The sequence below is a fragment of the Cherax quadricarinatus genome, unplaced genomic scaffold (genome assembly GCF_038502225.1).
Source record: "Cherax quadricarinatus isolate ZL_2023a unplaced genomic scaffold, ASM3850222v1 Contig50, whole genome shotgun sequence".
Classification (NCBI taxonomy): Eukaryota; Metazoa; Arthropoda; class Malacostraca; order Decapoda; family Parastacidae; genus Cherax; species Cherax quadricarinatus.
This window is the reverse complement of record NW_027195076.1, coordinates 40,001-62,717: the sequence shown is the minus strand read 5'-3', so window position 1 is coordinate 62,717 and position 22,717 is coordinate 40,001. Positions and strand designations below refer to the sequence as shown.

At 39.1% G+C, this 22,717-nt stretch overlaps 1 protein-coding gene across 4 annotated transcripts in view; it reads right to left on the bottom strand.

Annotated features, from left to right (window-relative positions):
• Window positions 1-22,717, bottom strand: part of LOC128686960 (protein O-linked-mannose beta-1,2-N-acetylglucosaminyltransferase 1) — a 63,791-nt gene that overhangs the window by 34,700 nt on the left and 6,374 nt on the right. For 3 of the 4 annotated variants that reach the window (XM_053774272.2, XM_053774273.2, XM_053774275.2), the window contains 6 exons: window positions 16,258-16,407; window positions 15,178-15,334; window positions 14,577-14,812; window positions 13,254-13,406; window positions 6,528-6,626; window positions 4,273-4,539 (listed from right to left, as the gene is read on the bottom strand). In XM_053774272.2, coding sequence (XP_053630247.2) covers window positions 4,273-4,539; window positions 6,528-6,626; window positions 13,254-13,406; window positions 14,577-14,812; window positions 15,178-15,334; window positions 16,258-16,407 — 1,062 coding nt within the window. Of the gene's footprint in view, window positions 1-4,272; window positions 4,540-6,527; window positions 6,627-13,253; window positions 13,407-14,576; window positions 14,813-15,177; window positions 15,335-16,257; window positions 16,408-19,816; window positions 19,841-22,717 lie in introns of all 4 variants that reach the window. The other variant, XM_053774274.2, reaches the window with a different exon arrangement.

Sequence of the window (22,717 nt, the reverse complement as noted above, 5' to 3'; positions counted from 1 at the left end):
GCAACCACAAATAGGTGAGTACAAATAGGTGAGTACACACACACAGGATGTTCCAGAGATTGGACACAGTAACAAGGGGACACAGTTGGAAGTTGAAGACAGATGAATCACAGGGATGTTAGGAAATATTTCTTCAGCCACAGAGTAGTCAGTAAGTGGAATAGTTTGGGAAGCGATGTAGTGGAGGCAGGATCCATACATAGCTTTAAGCAGAGGTATGATAAAGCTCATGGTTCAGGGAGAGTGACCTAGTAGCGATCAGTGAAGAGGCGGGGCCAGGAGCTCGGACTCGACCCCTGCAACCTCAACTAGGTGAGTACACACACACACACACACACACACACACAAAACCTCTCTGTGAATCAAGGTTTTGCATGTGACCTCGCTTGTCACATGCAAAAAAAAAAATGTGTATACAGTGGGCCCTCAAGTTTCGTAAGCTTTGCGTTTTGTAAATTCTGCCTTTCGTAACGTTTTTTCATCAAAATATAGCCTCGTGGTTCGTAATTTGCCTCGGCATTCGTCTGTTGTCTTGCAACTGCTAAATAAGCCAAAAGAAAGCTGCTAGTGCCAGCCCTTTGGTAAAGAGGGCGAGAAACACGAAAGAATTCAAGAAAGAACACACCAGTCAGGGTACTTCCCCACACACACACCAGACAAGGCACTTCCCCACACACACCAGACAGGGTACTTCCCCACACACACCAGACAGGGTACTTCCCCACACACACCAGACAGGGTACTTCCCCACACACACCAGACAGGGTACTTCCCCACACACACCAGACAGGGTACTTCCTCATGCACACCAGCCAGGTTACTTCCCCACACACACACCAGCCAGGGTACTACCCCACACACACCAACCAGGGTACTTCCCCACACACACACCAGCTAGGACTTCCCCCGACACACCAGCCAGGGTACTTCCCCACATATACGATTTGATTTGGGACTTGCACATGAGTGAATAGAATTATCAAAGCTTATTGCTTGGGGAGCATTGAAAATTGGGTTGGGCAAATATTCTGTTAGTGGGATGGTTTGTGAAGGACCTGCCTAGTATGGGCCAACAGGTCTGCTGCAGTGTTCCTGCTTTCTTATGTTCTTATGTACACCAGCCAGGGTATTTCCCTACACACACCAGCCAGCGCACTTCCCCACACACCAGCTAGGGTACTTCCCCACATACACGATTTGATTTGAGTGGGACTTGCGCATGAGCAAATAAAATTAACAAAGCTTATTATTGCTTGGGGAGCACTTAAAATTGGGTTGGGCAAATATTGTTAGTGGGATGGTTTATGAAGGACCTGCCTAGTAGGGGCCAACAGGCCTGCTGCAGTATTCCTGCTTTCTTATGTTCTTATGTACACCAGCTGAGGAAATTGCTTCAGAGGAGGAGGAGGAAGAGAGAGGGAAGAAGGTGCCTTCTTCAAAGATTAAGGACATTTGTGCAAAGTGGAGTGAGGTGCAAACATTTGTAAAGGAACATCACCCTAACCCTCTCCCCTCCTCCCATCTTCCATACACCAACAAGAGTCTTCAATAAAGGTAAGTGTGATGTTATTGTTTTATACTTGATTTCTCATTTTTTCTGTATATATGTATAAATCTACATGTACATTAATGTAAAAAAAAAAAATATTTGTTGGTAATACTGTTGGGTGCCTGGAACGGATTAACTGGATTTACATTATTTCTTATGGGGAAAATGGTTTCCCCATTCGCAAATTTTGACTTTTGTCAGACTCTCTGGAAAGGATTAATTACAAAATTCGAGGGTCCACTGTTAGATAGGAGTGAATGGAAACGAATGGTATTTGGGACCTGACGAGCTGTTGGAGTGTGAGCAGGGTAATATTTAGTGAAGGGATTCAGGGAAACCGGTTATTTTCATATAGCCGGACATAAGTCCTGGAAATGGGAAGTACAATGCCTGCACTTTAAAGGAGGGGTTTGGGATATTGGCAGTTTGGAGGGATATGTTGTGTATCTTTATACGTATATGCTTCTAAACTGTTGTATTCTGAGCACCTCTGCAAAAACAGTGATTATGTGTGAGTGAGGTAAAAGCGTTGAATGATGATGAAAGTACAGTGGACCCCCGCATAGCGAACGCCTTGCATAGCGAACAATCCGCATAGCGGACGCTTTGTTCGCTAAAATTTTGCCCCGCATAGTGGACAAAAACCCGCTCAGCGGCCTTCGTCCGAGACGCGTCCAATGTGCGGCCTGAGCCACGCTCACATGTGCCGCCGGTGGCATTGTTTACCAGCCAGCCTCCGCGGTAACATCCAAGCATACAATCGGAACATTTCGTATTATTAGTGTTTTTGGTGATTTTTTTCTGGAAAATAAGTGACCATGGGCCCCAAGATAGCTTCTAGTGCCAACCCTACAGCAATAAGGGTGAGAATTACTTTGGAGATGAAGAAAAAGATCATTGATAAGTATGAAAGTGGAGTGCTTGTCTCCGAGCTGGCCAGGTTGTATAATAAACCCCAATCAACCATCGCTACTATTGGTGGTACAGCTGCTGCTGCTGCTGTAGTACCGTCTGCTGCTGCTGTAGCATCGTCTGCTGCTGCTGCTGTAGCATCGTCTGCTGGTGCTGTAACATCGTCAGTTGCTGCTGTAGCATCGTCTGCTGCTGCTGCTGTAGCATCGTCTGCTGGTGCTGTAACATCGTCAGTTGCTGCTGTAGCATCGTCTGCTGCTGCTGCTGTAGCATCGTCTGCTGCTGCTGCTGCTGCTGTAGCATCGTCTGCTGCTGCTGCTGCTGCTGTACCACCGTTGTTGGTGTGGCTTATTGAGAATACCAAGAAACAATTAACCCCAGAGGATTTGCCACCCAGGATAACCCAAAAAAGTCAGTGTCATCGAAGACTGTCTAACTTATTTCCATTAGGGTCCTTAATCTTGTCTCCCAGGATGCAACCCACATCAGTCGACTAACACCCAGGTGAACAGGGAAAATGCCTGGAACTAGTGCTCATATTGGTGAATTTAGAGCCAGCAAAGGTTGGTTTGAGAGATTTAAGAATCGTAGTGACATACACAGTGTGATAAGGCCTGTTCTGGAAGAAAATACCAAACAGGACCTACAGTACTCAGGAGGAAAAGGCACTCCCAGGACACAGTGTCTCATCAGTCATTGCTGCATCTTCAATAAAGGTAAGTGTCATTTATTCTTCATTTAGTAGAGTAGTACATGCACAATATATATTGTGCATGTACTACTCTACTTTTGTGCATGTATCCTTCTCTTTGTGTGTAGGAAAATGTCTATTTCATGTGGTAAAATTTTTTTTTTCATACTTTTGGGTGTCTTGCACGGATTAATTTTATTTCCATTATTTCTTATGGGGAAAATTAATTCGCATAGCGAACATTTCGCATAACGGCCAGCCCTCTTGCACGGATTAAGTTCGCTATGCGGGGGTCCACTGTATTTTCTTTTTGGGGATTTTCTTTCTTTTTGGGTCACCCTGCCTTGGTAGGAGACGGCCGACTTGTTAAAAAAAAAAAAAATATGATAGCTCTTTCATCTTTCTAAGTACATGTATCTATAATGGTTGGAAATATAAACACATATGCATTATAATGTGATCGTTTATTGACAATGTTTTGCCCACACAGTGGGCTTTTTCAAGTCACAAACAGATCTGTTTGTGACTTGAAAAAGCCCACTGTGTGGGCGAAACGTTGTCAATAAACGATCACATTATACTGCATATGTGTTTATATTTCCATTGTGTCGGTATTTTATACCATTTATTTCCATCTATAATGGTTACTGCTTGTTGTGCTAGTGTAGCAATTGGCAGGATCATGAGTCAAATCTAATAAAAGGCAGTTCTAGCAAGCCAGAAATTGAATGAATGATGGTAACTGTTTCCCTCATTAGGTTACCCTGCTTTGACAGAAGACAACCACTGAAGTAGAAAAACAAAACAAAAAAATAATAATAATAAATCTCCAAGGGGGAAGTGGAACAGAATTCTTCTTCCGTAAGCCATGCGTGTCGGGAGCAAGGGTCTAGTAACCCCTTCCCCTGCATACATTACTAAATTTAAAAAGAGAAACTTTCATTTTTCTTGTTAGGTCACCCTGCCTTGGTGGGATATGGTCAGTTTGTTAAAAAAAAAAAAAAAAAATGTATCTACTAGGCACAAGGCTTCTACCTGCCACTATGTTGTATGAAGAAGTAAGCCATATTTAGACATATGCTACACCTCCTTCAAAAAAGTATTATAAGATTATACTTACTATAGTATTCCTTCTCAGTGGTGGCTTTTGCATTAAAGCCGAAGAGTTGACACAGCTGCGTGACATCTTTGATGACTTCAGGATTGTATACGACTACCACATACCGTGGCTGAATCCCAGGCTGACTCAGAATTGTTTCTAAGGTGAGTGTCAACGTAGACAGAGATTCCCCAGCAATCACCATAATGGGGGTCATAAACATTGCACTGCCAACTAATTGTCGGTTTGTCAAAATGGCAGGTTTGAGGGGCACATTCCGCTGATCAACTGTTGACAAAAATAGTAATATTTGTAATTGTGACATTCAGAATTAAAAAAACTTGAAACTGTATTGACAGTTACTTAAGAGCACCTCATATAGCAAACATGAGTCCCTTGCCCAAATAAATTTACAAAGTTAGAAATTTCCACTCAAAAGATTTCCTTATTTTTTATCTTATATCTGACAATATATCCCAATATATTATACCTCTTGGGACAACCTGATAAAAGCCAACAATAAAGTACATTACCATCACATGTCAAAAGTACATATCATAATCCAAGAACAAAATCCGCTAATAACAATGCAATTATAAAATATGCATATACTACTGACTCATGAAATTGTAATAATACAACTGCAAACAATTCAAGGACTGGGTGGGTTTTGAACTCATAGCAAGTCCTTAATATGCTGACCAATGAGTTTTAGGACTCATTTGCCAGGGGTTCTAACCTCACCCATTTTGTGATAAGAATACACTGTATTGTAATACCTATACATTACGAAATGGCCCAGATATTAAAAGTACCCATTATACTTACAACATAATCATTCAATAGAGACCTTTAAGTACCTGAAAATACCATGTGCCATAGAACATACCAGTCCTAGCCTCAGACGGCTCCAGGAAATACATTAAGTATGAGATGCCGTGCTGAGCAAGCACCTCCAGTGCCAGAAGATTCCTGCCAGCCACCCAACAAATTGCCTCTAAGCAAGGTAAATGATTCCAAATACAGTGGACCCTCGACTAACGATATTATTTCATTTCAGACATCTGTTTGGGTGCCATTACCGACCGAATTTGTTCCCATAAGGAATATTGTGAAATAGATTAGTCCGTTTCAGACCCCCAAAAATTCACGTACAAAAGCACTTACAAAAATACACTTACATAACTGGTCGAGTTGGGAGCTGATCATTAGTCGAGGGTCCACTGTACAGTATTAAAATGATGCAAGCTATCTGTGGTTGACAACATTATTACTGTCAAATGGATTATCTCAAATGTTGAGTAATGACAAGTGCTGCCGAAGTTGACTGTTTGCTAACAGACTGTTTGGTCCAATCATAGCACAGCTTCTGGCTAAAAACAATCTCAAAATGGTTTACAGTACTGTAATTAGAACTGCTATGCATATTGGCTTTTAATGTCAGTTACTAGCAAACCATAAAGATGGGCTGTGTTATCTCATCCCAATGAATTTTAAAACTAGTTTTGAATAACATCATGAACCATGATGCTGCATGTCTTCTCAAGACATCTGTAAAACCTTTTTTGTGCATAATAAAACAGTGCCTGCACTCTGAAGGCGGGATGGGCATGTAGTAGTTTGCTGGGTCATCTGAATATCGATGTCAACACAATTGTGGCAAGACAGTAAATGAAGGAATGAGAGTGAATATGTTTGCTTTTTATGGGTCACCCTAACTTGGTGAGATATTGCCAATGAAAAAAAAAAATTATATTTACAATTTTAATCTTGACCTCATTCTCATTTATTTTTAACAAACTAGCCATCTCCCACCAAGGCAAGGAGATAAAAAAAAAAAAAAAAAGGAAACACATTCACCATCATTCATTCTTTTTTAAAGTGCTTATGTAAAATTGCACATTACAAGTACATATACATAGTATGAATATCTTATCTCAAAACAAATGTAAATTCTACATATACTGTATTTGTATTCCATATATTTTTAGATTCCCTAATTTATTAACATCAACTTCCTAACAGATACAATTCTGAGCAAGTAATGTGTTACAATAAGTTTCAAAAGTTCTGTTGGTAATTATGGACTTTCTTAGCTACACATGTAGTAAGTAAACTGTAAAACTATATTCCAATCAACTGTAATACACCTTCAGAAAATTACACTTACTGTATTTATTTAATCTGTATTCACTTCATGTGTATCCTATACAGTTTCTTCTCTAATCATATGTCTCAATCATGACATAAATAAAAATAAAACATGCTGTACTTACCCGAACAGAAATCAGAGATGTGGGAATGCTGTTCACAGAACTTTGATCGTGCATCATTCTGCATTACTTTTGGGTCTGGCATGATGACACGTCCACTCACTGATGAGAAATCTCGTCGAGTCAGAAATTTGAAACAATACTGTACCTCACCACACAGCAAAATGCTATACATATAAACATCACTAAGTCTCAATACTTTTTTTTTTCTGAATGATTATCACCATTTGATGTAGTACTGTATAAAGACCACTAGAGCGGAAATATGTTGTCAATGAATTATTACTATACTCACAAAGTAGCACTAAACCCATATGGGTTATTCAGTGCAAGTGGTGAAAGCTCAATTCTCCGTTTGCTTATCTCAAAACATTGTCACCCTAGCTATACTCACCTAACTTGTTAATGAAGTAAAGTTTCTCAACAGCATTTTATTTTTCTAGCATTTCTGCATCCACTTAAGATACTATAATATATTTACAGAAAACATGAATGATTAATTACGAAACTATGCTTTGGAAAATGCATACAACAGAGGACAGGGTAGCAATGTGGCTAGTGTTGCAAGTGTAAGGAATAGATGGTAAGGCTCAAGTTGGAGTATTTACAGATGAAGATGAATATTATCCAATAAAAAAGGGAGTTAGATGGAAATGTGTGATGTCACTGTGGTTGGCTAATGTGTTCATAGATGGGGTCATATAAGATGTAAATGCTGGGTGTTTGGAAGAGGGGTGAGCTTAAACAGACAGAGAATAAGTTATAAAATGGGAGTGGTCAAAGTGACTGCAGATGACAGTGTTGTTGGGAGACTCAGACAATAAATTACAAAAGTTGGTTGAAGAATTCAGAAGTGTGTGTGTAAATGAAGGATATTGAAAGTAAATAGAAAGGAGCATGGTCATGAGCACATGAAAATAAGAATGACTGACTGAATGACTGGAGATCAAATTGTAATGAAGACATATGGAGAAAGTGAATGTATTTAGATAAATAGGCATTAATGTATTTAGACATATAGGAGTGAATGTATTTACCTGGGGAGGGGTTTTGGGGCTCAACACCCCCATGGTCCGGTCTGCGATCAGGCCTCATTAGACGTATAGGAGTGAATGTATTTAGATACATAAAAGTTAATGTACAGTATTAGAAGAAGAGGCTGTGTAAGATGATGTAAAACATGAAATAGATAAGGAAAAGAAGGTAGATGAGGTATTAAAGAATTTGCATTTTTTTTATTTTAATTAAGTTGGAAGCACCAAACCCACAGGGGTAGTACAACATTTGAATAATGTGAAGTATTCAGGCTCAATCCAAGCAAGGGAAGGCTAAGTGCAGTTCCCTGGATCAAGAGCCCCTCACCAACATAAAGACACCTCACTTGAGTGAGAGAAATCTACAAAAAGAAACTTGCCAATGGATGTAAAAATGAGAATGTATCAGAGTAGAGTACGAATTGCACCTCATGCTAGTGGCTCTCTTTTGTGTTTAACAATATTTTATCACATGTAAACTACATTTTGTATACTGCAGAAAGAAATAAAAAATTTTGTCTGTTTGTTTGTACTGTACTGCCAACATTTTTGTATATGTATGTGTATATGAAGCATTGTCACTTGTATGTGGCTGCAAAGAGAAAATTGGAAACAGTAGATATGATGTCTGGGATTAATAACTGATGCGATTGTTATGCTCCTTGACTTGTGATGGGGTTACGTTCTGATGAACCCATCGTAAGTTGAATGTGAGTACAGTGGACCCCCGGTATTCGATATTAATCCGTTCCCGAGAGCTTATCAAATACCGAAAATATCGAAAAGCGAATCAATTTTCCCCATAAGAAATAATGGAGATCAAATTAATCTGTGCAAGACACCCAAAAGTATGAAAAAAAATATTTTACCACATGAAATATTAAATTTAATGCAATAGAATAATTACAATAACAACAATAACAATAGAATAATAACAATATAATAATTGACACTTACCTTTAATGAAAATCTGGTGATGACTGATGGGATGGGAGGAGGGGAGAGTGTAGATGGTGTTAGTGTTTAGAAGGGGAATCCCCTTCCATTAGGACTTGAGGTAGCAAGTCCTTTTCCGGGGTTACTTCCCTTCTTCTTTTAATGCCACTAGGACCAGCTTGAGAGTCACTGGACCTCTGTCGCACAACAAATCTGTCCATAGAGCTCTGTACCTCCCGTTCCTTTACGATTTGTCTAAAATGGGCCACAACATTGTCATTGTAATAATCACCAGCACGGCTTGCAATAGCTGTGTTAGGGTGATTTTCATCCATAAAGGTTTGCAGTTCAACCCACTGTGCACACATTTCCTTAATTTTTGAAGTAGGCACAATGGATTCCACAACTGGCATAGGCTTCTCAGGGTTAGCCCCAAACCCTTCAAAATCTTTCTTAATTTCCATACTAATTCTCACCCTTTTTACCACAGGGTTGGCACTAGAAGCTTTCTTGGGGCCCATGGTGACTTATTTTGCAGAAACAAGCACCAAAAACAGTGATAATATGAAATGTACCGAATGTATCCTTAGACGCGCGCACACTGGCTAGCTTGTAAACACTGGCACACACGGGGCAGTTCAGGCCACACGTGGACACATCTCGTACGAATCGTATTGAATACCGGGTTTTCAATCAGATACCGAGGCAAAATTTTTGCATTAAAATGCATTGAATACCGGATTTATCAAATACCGATGCCATTGAATACCGGGGGTCCACTGTATATGATAAATAAGTAAATAAATAACTACTGTCACTGAATAAACAAACAAATAATTACTGTAAATAACTAAATACCAGTACAGTGGACCCTCGACCAACGATGGCATCGTCTAACGTTAAATCCGACTAGCGATACATTTTAACTCAAAAATTTTGCCTCGACTAGCGCTAAAAAACTCGACCAACACGATTCGTTCCGTTCGAGACGCGTCCACTTGTGGCCAGTGTTTACAAGCCAGCCAGCCACTGAGGTCCCATCCAAACATACAATCGGAACATTTCATATTATCACAGCGTTTTTAGTGAGTGCACCTGCAAAATAAGTCACCATGGGCCCCAAGAAAGCTTCTAGTGCCAACCCTACAGCAAAAAGGGTGAGAATTACTATGGATATGAAGAAAGAGATCATTGCTAAGTATGAAAGTGGAGTGCGTGTCTCCGAGCTGGCCAGGCTGTACACAAAACCCCAATCAACCATCGCTACTATTGTAGCCAAGAAAACGGCAATCAAGGAAGTTGTTCTTGCCAAAGGTGCAACTATGTTTTCGAAACTGAGATCGCAAGTGATAGAAGATGTTGAGAGACTGTTATTGGTGTGGATAAACGAAAAACAGATAGCAGGAGATAGCATCTCTCAAGCGATCATTTGTGAAAAGGCTAGGAAGTTGCATGACGATTTAATTAGAAAAATGCCTGCAACTAGTGGTGATGTGAGTGAATTTAAGGCCAGCAAAGGCTGGTTTGAGAGATTTAAGAATCATAGTGGCATACATAGTGTGATAAGGCATGGTGAGGCTGCCAGTTTGGACCAAAAAGCAGCTGAAAAATATGTGCAGGAATTCAAGGAGTACATAGACAGTGAAGAATTGAAACCTGAACAAGTGTTTAATTGTGACACTGACAATGTTGTGAAACACTTTAGGACTGTCATAAAGGAACGGGAGGTACAGGCCTCTATGGACAGGTATGTTGTGCGACAGAGGTCCAGTGACTCTCAAGCTGGTCCTAGTGGCATTAAAAGAAGAAGGGAAGTAACCCAGGAAAAGGACTTCACACCTCAAGTCCTAATGGAAGGGGATTCCCCTTCTAAACACTAACACCATCCACACTCTCCCTTCCTCCCATCCCATCAATCATCACCAGATCTTCAATAAAGGTAAGTGTCATGTAATTGTACATGTCTTCTTCAGTTTGTGTGTATTAAAATTAATATTTCATGTGGTAAAATTTTTTTTATCAATACTTTTGGGTGTCTTGCACAGATTAATTTGATTTCCATTATTTCTTATGGGGAAAATTAACTCGACTAACGATAATTTCGATTAACGATGAGCTGTCAGGAACGGATTAATATTGTTGGTCGAGGGTCCACTGTATTGAAATGTAAATAAATGAATACAAGTTAATCCTATCAATAAATGTACAGAACTGTACAGTACTGAATATGCTTTGCTAACGCATCATTGTAAAATCAAACCATCACAGAGTGAGAAGCATTTGTAGGAGGCAATTTGGTAGTAGGTTGGTAGACAGCAACCACCCAGGGTAGTACTACCGTCCTGCCAAGTGAGTGTGAAACGAAAGCCTGTAATTGTTTTACATGATGGTAGGATTGCTGGTGTCTTTTGTCTGTCTCATAAATATGCAAGATTACAGGTACGTCTTGCTACTTCTACTTACACTTAGGTCACACTACACATACATGTGCATGTTTATTTATACACACTCATCTGAGTTTTCTTTGATTTTATCTTAATAGTTCTTGGTCTTATTACTTTTCCTTTTATATCCATGAGGAAGTGGAATAAGAATCTTTCCTCCGTAAGAAGTCAACTAAAATGCCGGGAACAATAGGCTAGTAACCCCTTTTCCTGTAATAATTACTAAAAAGAATAAGAAGAAGAAATTTAAAAAAAACTAACCAGTTATTTTTATTACAGGTTATTTTTATTACCGGTTATTTTTATACCGGTTATTTTTATATAGCCGGACTTGAGTCCTGGAAATGGGAAGTACAATGCCTGCACTCTAAAGGAGGGGTTTGGGATATTAGCAGTTTGGAGGGATATGGTGTGTATCTTTATGCATATATGCTTCTAAACTGTTGTGTTCTGAGCACCTCTGCAAAAACAGTGATTCTGTGTGAGTGAGGTGAAGGTGTTGAATGATGATGAAAGTATTTTCTTTTTGGGGATTTTCTTTCTTCTTGAGTCACCCTGCCTCGGTGGGAGACGGCCGACTTGTTAAAAAAAAAAAAAAATTGGTGGCAGGAAAGATATAATACAAATGGATGTAGAGATGGGTTGGTCATGTAGAAATGGAATAGCTAAATTGATTAGAAGTGTATATAAATCTAGAAGAGTGGAAAGTGTACGTCACATCTCAGGAAGGGTAGGAATGACAAGTCTGACAGAGGCTTTGAGAAGTGGAGGCATGAGCATCACAGACATATGTGAGTAAATTACATAAGTGTAAGCAGAGGCATGTGGTTTTTGTTGTATAAGTTGTAGGAGGGTGAGCTGGTACTATTTTTGTATACAAGGTCACCAAATGGCCAAAAAAGTGTAAATTTTTAAACAGAATTTTCAGCAAGTTTATCCATTGCATTTACAGATGTACTGACCCTGGTAAAATTGTACTTACAATTGTGCAGACCCTGGTAAAATTGTATTCACAGATGTGCTCACACTGGTAAAATTATATTTGCAGATGTGTTGACCCTAGTAGAATTGTATTTACATATGTGCTGTACCCAGAAACATTAAAATTACTCATGTTTTATATTCGCAGAAAAGTGTTAAATTCATAGGACTCGTGTAACACCATGGAAATGAGAGATAATCAGATCTGATCCAAGGAAGGAAAGAGTAGCCTCAATTCTTCTTTCTTTCTTTCAACACACCGGCTGTATCCCACCGAGGCGGGGTGGCCCAAAAGGAAAAACGAAAGTTTCCTTTTTTTTTTTCCCAACAAACTGGCCGTATCCCACCAAGGCAGGGTGGCCCAAAAAGAAAAACAAAAGTTTCTCTTTTTCAAATTTAGTAATTTATACAGGAGAATTGGTTACTAGCCCCTTGCTCCTGGCATTTTAGTCGCCTCTTACAACGCGCATGGCTTACGCAGGAAGAATTCTGTTTCACTTCCCCATGGAGATAAGAGGAAATAAACAAGAATAAGAACTAGAAAGAAAATAGAAGAAAACCCAGAGGGGTGTGTATATATATGCTTGTACATGTATGTGTAGTGTGACCTATGTGTAAGTAGAAGTAGCAAGATGTACCTGAAATCTTGCATGTTCATGAGACAAAAAAGGACACCAGCAATCCTACCATCATGTAAAACAATTACAGGCTTTCGTTTTACACTCACTAGGCAGGACAGTAGTACCTCCCTGGGCGGTTGCTGTCTACCAACTTACTACCTAAGAGTAGCCTCAATTACTTGGATCAAATGCCTTTCACTAGCAAAAAGCGCCTCCCCCTCCCCAGTAAAATTGAAAGAAACTTAAAAAAATGTAAAGGATAGTATGTTTATGCAACATGCTCAACAATAGCCCACATGGAGACAGAAACTCAGAGAATTAATTGGTCTGTATATTTCAACCTCTTCTTCTGAAGAGGACCCCAGAAGGGGGTCAAAATATACAGACCAATTAATTTTCCAAGTTTGTCTCCATGTGAGTTATTACTGGACATTTATAAGTGTTCATTACATTTCTTTAGTTATTTAATGCAACAGGGTTAGTAGCAGAACATGAATAAGAAAATAACAGCAATGAAAGCATAGAAAATAGTTGAGGTAGCAACAGAAAGCAGTGCATACTCAAAAATTTGTGTATAAAGCAAACAGGAAGCATATTAATTTATGTCCTTCAAATTTATACTACCAAGAGTCCTCAGATTCCTCTCTAAGTGAAATCAGTAAACTAAATGGACTTTCTTTAGAAGAGATAAGAGCTGTTTTGTAGATGACTTACAATGGCGAGGAACACACATGTGTTCATCAATTGGTGACCACAATCCACCTTTAGAAGCCTTTAAAGTTTCATAAGGTGAAAATCCCTTCATCCCTCGCTGCGAGATCATGAACCACTGACCTCGGAACTGGAGGTTCTGAATTTGACTGCTACCTGTAATAGTGAAATAAATGACATATATGTACAGCCTCTATTCACTCAGCGATGTACTCATTTACGGATGCCTCGGACTTACGACGGGCTCTCTGACCAGTATGCATACCTAAATAATGTATATTAGAGCTAATTTCCTCTATTCTGTTTATTATAATATACAGTACACTACTGTATAAAAAATTAAAAATATACCAGAAATGTTATACTGTAAATGGTGCAAAGGTGACATTAAAACAATATCAAAGATAGTTGACACAAACCCACTACCATTACAGTAAGCTCCTCACTCAGTGACAAATTCATTTACCGACATGGTCCTAGGAATGGAACTCCGTTGTTAAGCGAGGAGAGGCTGTACTTCCTTAATGCGGAATGATTTCAGTATGTTTAAGACCAAGTGTGCATGTTTTTGTCCAGTATCCTGCCCAACATTTAAATTTGCAAATATCAAATACCCAAATACCCAACTGACTAAAAAAATATTACTATTATTAATTACATTCACAGGTGAGTGTTAAATCCATAGGGCTCATACAGAGTCTGGGGTTATGGAAGGTATTCAGACTAGAGAATGAAAAGGCACAATACCGTGACCAATCTGATTGCATGGGACTACATACAATAGTCTAATTACATGAGACTACACACAATAAAGTATGGAATTCAGTCACGGTGAATGGGAAATTCCATGTACTGTACTTTCCAAATTTCTCAAGCTCCATTTTCAAGAAAGACCTTGCTCTTTAAGAATGTGAATGAGAGATCATGAAAGTGAAGAACAAAAAGGCACAATACCGTGACTGGAACAATACACAAATAACCCCCCCACAGAGGAGAGAGGAACTTACAATGACATTTCGGTCAGACATGGACCATTTACAAAGTGACTTTGTAAATGGTCCAAGTCAGACCGAAACATCATTGTATGCTCCTGTCTCCCATAACTGGAGGTATCCAGGTATCCTCTGTGTGAGTTATTTGTGTGTCATGAAAGTGCTTTGAATTTATTGCCTGTTCTTTGTAGTTAAATTGCATATAAAGATATCACATTTCTTTTTATTAGTAGTATTAAAGAAAAAAGTGTTAAATCCATGTGGAGCATTAGTGATGTGTTTCTTGTATTAATTTTCTTGAACATTAACATATAATGAATGTAACATACTGTACCTAAATCAGCAAGTAAATTCTTAGCCATGACCCCTAAGTTTCTTGATGCTTCATCAAAGGTCATAGCAATGAGAATATCTCCTTCTCGCACCTCACGCATGAGGAACAACTCCATCTCACTCGAGTCCATTGCATATGTGTCAAAGTGGCGTGCATTTACGGGTTTCATGCGATGGGAATCAACGACCACCATGTTCATGCCTCGTCCACCATCATTGATGTCTTTCTGGATAACACTGTTAAAAATAAATGTGTAACCATTATTAATGTTGTTCTGCAATACTTTTACCAAACCTTCATCATACTGTGTGTCTTACAATATAGCAGAGCTCAACAGTAAAATAAAATACCATACACCAGGGGTGGGCAAACTGTGCCACACGGGCCGCATGCAGCCCGCCAAGATCAAGTCATATATACTCACGTATATGCAGCTGAATGAGCAAAACTTAGTTTGTTTTCCTCTGTTGAAAACACGAGCTCTTACACAAGCATTATCAGACAAGTACAGTTCCCAGTTGGCGGCACTGAAAGTTTGCCCACCCCTGCCGTAGACAACATAATCAAGTATTTCAGTTTAATTCATGTATAAAAAGCTTACTATTTCCCTGATACACATATCTTTGGCATGTCATCTTTGCTTTTGCCACTGTATATGTGAACAGGGAAGTGATCTTGTGGACACACATAATCCAGACCACAGTTTGGCAATATCTCCCCAATCTGCATGTACTGAGACACTATCCTTTCTCCATGGTCTGAAAAAAAAAGTACAATGTGTATTACTAAATGCTACATTTTAGTGAAGCTCTTTCAAGGTACTATATACTAGGAGAGTGCATGAAGCATGTGACAGAAAGAGTTGTGACAGGGTTGAGTAACATTTGCAAGGAGAGGAACATGGTATACAAAGAAAGCTTACACAAACCACCTTCATGGATGAGAGGAGAAAGCGTGATACAATAGATGAAACAGAGAACAGAAAATGTAGCAGAACAAAAAAAAACCACAGAATGGTGTTTCTATTACAAAACAATGAATGTGTGTGTAATTACCAATTTGCAGTTACAGGAATAAATTTCAATTAAGTGCTTAAAAACTATATTTTATTGTTTTTTCTCAATTCACAAATGAAGCCTGCTTTTCCTGTTGATGGTGCAAGCCATTAACTGAGAAAGAAAACTAACAAGTACACAAAACTTTAATGCACGTTTGAAGATATTCCTGAAACTATGTATTGTGCGAAAACAAAAGCATTCACATTGCTAAACTCACAAACTAGTATTTAGTCACTTAGCCACAATACCAACTTACCTCATAATTTGTAATATTTTAAAGTTAAGAATTAATCTAAGTCTGCCCGAAATGCCTAGCCATGCTAGGTGTTCTAGTGGTACACTCTGTAATTAGTATTTTAAAATATGTAAACCACACAATATCCAAATTCTGTAAACTCAGCACTGTAATCCTTATAGAGAATAAACTTGATTTGATTTGATAAATATATAATACAGTATTAAAAACCACTAAAATGTACATCATCTAAAAATCTTTGGTCTGTAATCTTCATTGTTACCACATGGAATAAAATGTTAATATATGGAAACTGCATTAGTGAAAAGCTACAAGGAAGTGGACAACAAAAATTTAAATAAAAAAATAGGTATAATATACGTCTTACCTTGAAAAGGAAATGGAACTGTTGAATTTGCCTGGAAAAATTCAACTCTGTGAATGGGAGGGGATCCAAAGAAGAATTCATAAATGCCATACAATCCAAACCCGACGAAAACGGAGATTCCCATGAAGCCAACATGACGAAATGCAGATGCTGCAATATTACCAAAAAAAAAAAAAAAAAAAACTATTACTCCACGTATACATATGCCATTCCTTTCCCAAGTAAATAAACATGCAAAAGAAACTAGAAAATCCAAAAGAAATTATCACTATCATCAGGACTGCTTATCATACAATATACACAGTACTGTAGTTTAAAGTTTAAAGACCTACAGCACAGCTCATAGATACATGCAGAGATAACCACAGTAAATATTAAACTGGATCTGGAGCACTTTCTTGTCATCAGCTAAACATCTTCAAAAGAAAGTGACAAGTACAAAGTGAACAAAAACGAAGTAAAAGAGAGTGAGTCTGAAGTGTTTAAGCTCTTGACAGGAAACCTAACTTTGCTTAATGAGGAGATGTGATGTAAAGCTGATTAGACAAGACCTGCCTAGCAAGGGCAAATAAGCTTGTTGTAGTGTTCGTATGTTACGAGATGCTTCTAATTCTGACAGTCAAAGCTGAACCAATCTTGACTTGGCAGCATACACATAATCATGAGACATGTCCCTGAACCTGAAGACTACGTTCCCTATCGAGAAATTTTTAATTTCAACATACCAGGACCAAAATAAATGGTACATTTCAACTCATGTAAAATAAGAAATAATTCAAGAATGTTATGCTCAACAAAAGACATGAATTATATTTTCAGCCTACCAGGTGATCTGTTTAATATGAGAGAAAAGAGCATCAGAATCCTTTACTACAGGCAAGCGGTTAATTGCATGAAAGGACTCGTGCATTATACGTATATAAAATTAAATGCACTCTGAAGGAAGGGTGTTAATGTTGCAGTTTAAAAACTGTAGTGTAAAGCACCCTTCTGGCAAGACAGTGATGGAGTGAATGATGGTGAAAGTTTTTTCTTTTTTGGGCCACCCTGCCTTGGTGGGAATCGGCCAGTGTGATAATAAAAAAAAAAAAAAAAAAATAATAAAAATTAAATGTGATGTCGTATATAAAAATTACTGTAATATCAACTAACAATATTCTCTGCAAAATCAAAAAATTAAAACTTCTGTAATATAAACATTAAAACTACCGTAATATAAACTAAAAAAAATCACTGTGATGTCAAACATGAAATTCACTGTGAAGTCCAATCTAAAATTCATTGTGATATCTAATCTAAAATTCACTGCAATATCCAATCTAAAATTCAATGCAATATGCAATCTAAAATTCACTGCAATATCCAATCTAAAATTCACTGTGATATCCAATCTAAAATTCACTGTGATATCCAATCTAAAATTCACTGTGATATCCAATCTAAAATTCACTGTGATATCCAATCTAAAATTCACTGTGATATCCAATCTAAAATTCACTGCAATATCCAATCTAAAATTCAATGCAATATGCAATCTAAAATTCACTGTGATATCCAATCTAAAATTCACTGTGATATCCAATCTAAAATTCACTGTGATATCACTGTGATGCGAAATTTATGTTGATTCTAATATAAAATTCCCACTATCAAATATAAAATGCAGCAATATCTGGAGTTTACCTGGAGAGAGTTTCGGGGGTCAATGCCCCCGCGGCCCGGTCTGTGACCAGGCCTCCTGGTGGATCAGCGCCTGATCAACCAGGCTGTTGCTGCTGGCTGCACGCAAACCAACGTACGAGCCACAGCCCGGCTGATCAGGAACTGACTTTAGGTGCTTGTCCAGTGCCAGCTTGAAGACTGCCAGGGGTCTGTTGGTAATCCCCCTTATGTGTGCTGGGAGGCAGTTGAACAGTCTCGGGCCCCTGACACTTATTGTATGGTCTCTTAACGTGCTAGTGACACCCCTGCTTTTCATTGGGGGGATGGTGCATCGTCTGCCAAGTCTTTTGCTTTCGTAGTGAGTGATTTTCGTGTGCAAGTTCGGTACTAGTCCCTCTAGGATTTTCCAGGTGTATATAATCATGTATCTCTCCCTCCTGCGTTCCAGGGAATACAGGTTTAGAAACCTCAAGCGCTCCCAGTAATTGAGGTGTTTTATCTCCGTTATGCGCGCCGTGAAAGTTCTCTGTACATTTTCTAGGTCGGCAATTTCACCTGCCTTGAAAGGTGCTGTTAGAGTGCAGCAATATTCCAGCCTAGATAGAACAAGTGACCTGAAGAGTGTCATCATGGGCTTGGCCTCCCTAGTTTTGAAGGTTCTCATTATCCATCCTGTCATTTTTCTAGCAGATGCGATTGATACAATGTTATGGTCCTTGAAGGTGAGATCCTCCGACATAATCACTCCCAGGTCTTTGACGTTGGTGTTTCGCTCTATTTTGTGGCCAGAATTTGTTTTGTACTCTGATGAAGATTTAATTTCCTCATGTTTACCATATCTGAGTAATTGAAATTTCTCATCGTTGAACTTCATATTGTTTTCTGCAGCCCACTGAAAGATTTGGTTGATGTCCGCCTGGAGCCTTGCAGTGTCTGCAATGGAAGACACTGTCATGCAGATTCGGGTGTCATCTGCAAAAGAAGACACGGTGCTGTGGCTGACATCCTTGTCTATGTCGGATATGAGGATGAGGAACAAGATGGGAGCTAGTACTGTGCCTTGTGGAACAGAGCTTTTCACCGTAGCTGCCTCGGACTTTACTCTGTTGACGACTACTCTCTGTGTTCTGTTAGTGAGGAAATTATAGATCCATCGACCGACTTTTCCTGTTATTCCTTTAGCGCGCATTTTGTGCGCTATTACGCCATGGTCACACTTGTCGAAGGCTTTTGCAAAGTCTGTATATATTACATCTGCATTCTTTTTGTCTTCTAGTGCATTTAGGACCTTGTCGTATCTGGTATACAATTCTCTTTTTAAATCAATATAAAATTTACTGTAATGTGAAATGTTGTATAAAATTTAATGTGATCCAAAATATGCAATTAACTATTGTATTTAAATAAAAAAATAAAGCCTTCTCCCTTCCCTTGTCCTGCCACTGATGCAGCCATACACGAGAGCCCTGCTTACAGTGCTTTGCTTTACAGCATTTCGCTAATGCAGCGGTTTTCAACTGTACCCATGCTTCAGTTATTCAAACTTCCTATAATCACCACTTGCTATAAGCTAAGTATGAAAATATTTTAAGGAAAGTAATATGTGTACTGTATAAGTATCTTTTAGGTCTAGCTCTATTGCTTGCTTATTATAATGTAAACATGTTATCAGGCTTTTATATGCATTTGAAGGTGAAAAAGGCTATGTTTCACTTTACAGCGGTAGCCCGGAACCTAACCTGCTGTATAAGTGGGGCCCTCAACAAACTATTACAGCAGGTCAGGTATTACAACAATAATGACTTTCCATGAGATAAGTTTTGGTACTTTAAAAATAATATAACAATCTGTTCAGACATACTGTACTCTATTAATTTTATTGGTCCAAATAACTTACCAATCGAGATTCTCTTCATGAGAGCTATGGAAGAAAACACAGATGTTAATTTATGTTAGAACCCGAGCTAAATGGTAAAGAATTTAAACATATCAAATCCAACAGGTATTTAATTATTGTAAACAGAATTACATGTTTAATCAAACTTAGCGGTACATGGCGGAGGTGGAAGAGGTAGTAGAAATAGAGAGGTGGAGAGGGAAGGGCATTAGCATGAAGGTAGTAAAAGGTTTCACCCAAGGCTGGGTTTTATCATGTATGATACTTGATAAAGCCCAGACCTGGTGAAACATTGAATTAAAAGGATTTTCTATTATCAGTTTCTCTATTTTCACACTGGCAGGAAGTTCACTACTGTAGTCAGAATGTTCCTGCTAGTAAGTTCATTCATGTACAGATCCACATAAGTACAACTATCATACATAGTAACATGTGTAAATTACCGAGGATAATCCAAAAAAAAGTCAAAGTGACTTAAACAAAGTGAGTAGGATCTGAACCTTTGTTAAGCATGACAATACGTCGACTGCCTTACTAGCTCAGCCAACACACCACTAACGTTTTTATTGGTGTAAGTAAATTTTGTTTGCATTATTAGATTGGAAGGTTAGTAAGCCGGGATAAGCCAATAATGTCAGTCTTCGAGAACTGCTTTCTAATTTCAACCGAGTCCTTCAATCCTCTCCCCCAGGATGCCACCTACAACAGTTAACTAACATCTAGATACTGTACCTACTTACTACTAGGTGAAGAGAAGCAAGTGTAAGGAAACATGCCCATCGTTCCCGCTCATCTGGGGATCGAACCTTAGTCCCTCAGTGTATGAGTTGAAGCTGCTACCATGCAGCAGCCTCAACCTTGAGTATACCAGGTATACCTGGAGCATACCAGGTATACTCCAGGTATGCCTGGAGAGGGTTTTGAGGGTCAATGCTCCCGCAGCCCCATCTGAGACCAGGCCTCATGGTGGATCAGGGTCTGATCAATCAGGCTGTTACTCCTGGCTGCAGTACTAGCATTACATTCACAAAACGTCCTAAACCCATATGGATTACTCAGCAATACTTGATAAATTAAGAAAAAAAAAATCTACACCAAAGGAAATAAGTCACTTTGACTTTTTTGGGTTAAACTGAGTAATTTACACATATATATTATAATTGTACTTATGTGTACCTGAACTTAAATAAACGTAATCAAATAATATTAACAAAATTCTTTTTATCTATAAACTGCTACCAAAATATTTTTTTCACTTTACCTGTCATTACTATTTTTCTAAATAAGATAAAACAGTTGCACACCTATGTATTTATTATCAGGCAGTTTGTCCGTCAAACTGCCCAAAATACTACGTCAGTAAGTTCGTTTAGGCACGGATACACAGAAGTACAGTTGCACAAATACGTAGAGGTAATTACACTATGGAGGAGGAGCTTGGACATGGGTGAAATTCCACAGTCACTTAAAACAACGGATATAGCCCCACTTCATAAAGGTGGCAGCAAAGCATTAGCTAAGAACTATAGACCAATAGCTCTGACGTCTCACATCATAAATATCTTTGAAAGAGTGCTAAGAAGCAGGATTGCAAATCACCTGGATTCCCAAAATCTGCACAATCCAGGGCAACATGGGTTCAGGGCAGGTTGCTCCTGCCTCTCACAACTACTGGATCACTATGACATGGCAGTGGATGCACTGGAAGAAAATCAGAATGCAGATGTAATATACACAGACTTTGCAAAAGCATTTGACAAATGCGATCGTGGCGTAATAGCCCATAAAATACGTGCTAAAGGAATAACTGGGAAAGTGGGGAGATGGATCTTCAACTTCCTAACAAATCGAACACAAAGAGTAGTGGTCAACAGAGTTAAATCGGAGGCTGCCATAGTGAAGAGCTCTGTTCCACAAGGCACAGTACTCGCCCCCATCTTATTCCTTATCCTCATATCAGACATAAACAGAGATATACACCACAGCACCGTATCATCCTTTGCGGATGATACTAGGATCTGCATGAGGCTGTCATCTGCTGAGGACGCGGTTAACCTCCAAGAAGATATAAACAAAGTTTTCCAGTGGGCAACAGTAAACAATATGATGTTCAATGAGGACAAATTCCAACTACTCCGTTATGGAAAACTGGAGGAGATAATAACTAGAACAGAGTATACTACTGACTCCGGCCATACAATAGAGCGGAAAAATAATGTAAGGGACCTGGGAGTAGTAATGTCTGAGGATCTCACTTTCAAGGATCACAACAGTGCCACGATCGCACGTGCAAAGAAAATGATAGGATGGATAATGAGAACTTTCAAAACGAGAGATGCCAAGCCCATGATGATCCTTTTCAAATCACTTGTTGTCTCTAGGCTGGAATACTACTGTACATTAACATCTCCATTCAAAGCAGGTGAAATCGCAGAACTAGAGAGTGTACAGAGATCCTTTACTGCACGTATAAGTTCTGTCAAGCACCTTAACTACTGGGAACGCTTGGAAGCACTTGACTTGTACTCGTTGGAACGCAGGAGGGAGAGATATGTATCATAATCTATACTTGGAAAATCTTGGAAGGAATGGTCCCAAATCTGCACACAGAAATCACTCCCTACGAAAGTAAAAGACTGGGCAGGCGATGCAAAATGCCCCCAATAAAAAGTAGGGGCGCCATTGGTACACTAAGGGAAAACACCATAAGTGTCCGGGGCCCAAAACTGTTTAACAGCCTCCCATCAAGCATTAGGGGAATTGCCAATAAACCCCTGGCTGCCTTCAAGAGAGAGCTGGACAGATACCTAAAGTCAGTGCCGGATCAGCCGGGCTGTTGCTCGTACGTTGGACTGCGTGCGGCCAGCAGTAACAGCCTAGTTGATCAGGCCCTGATCCATC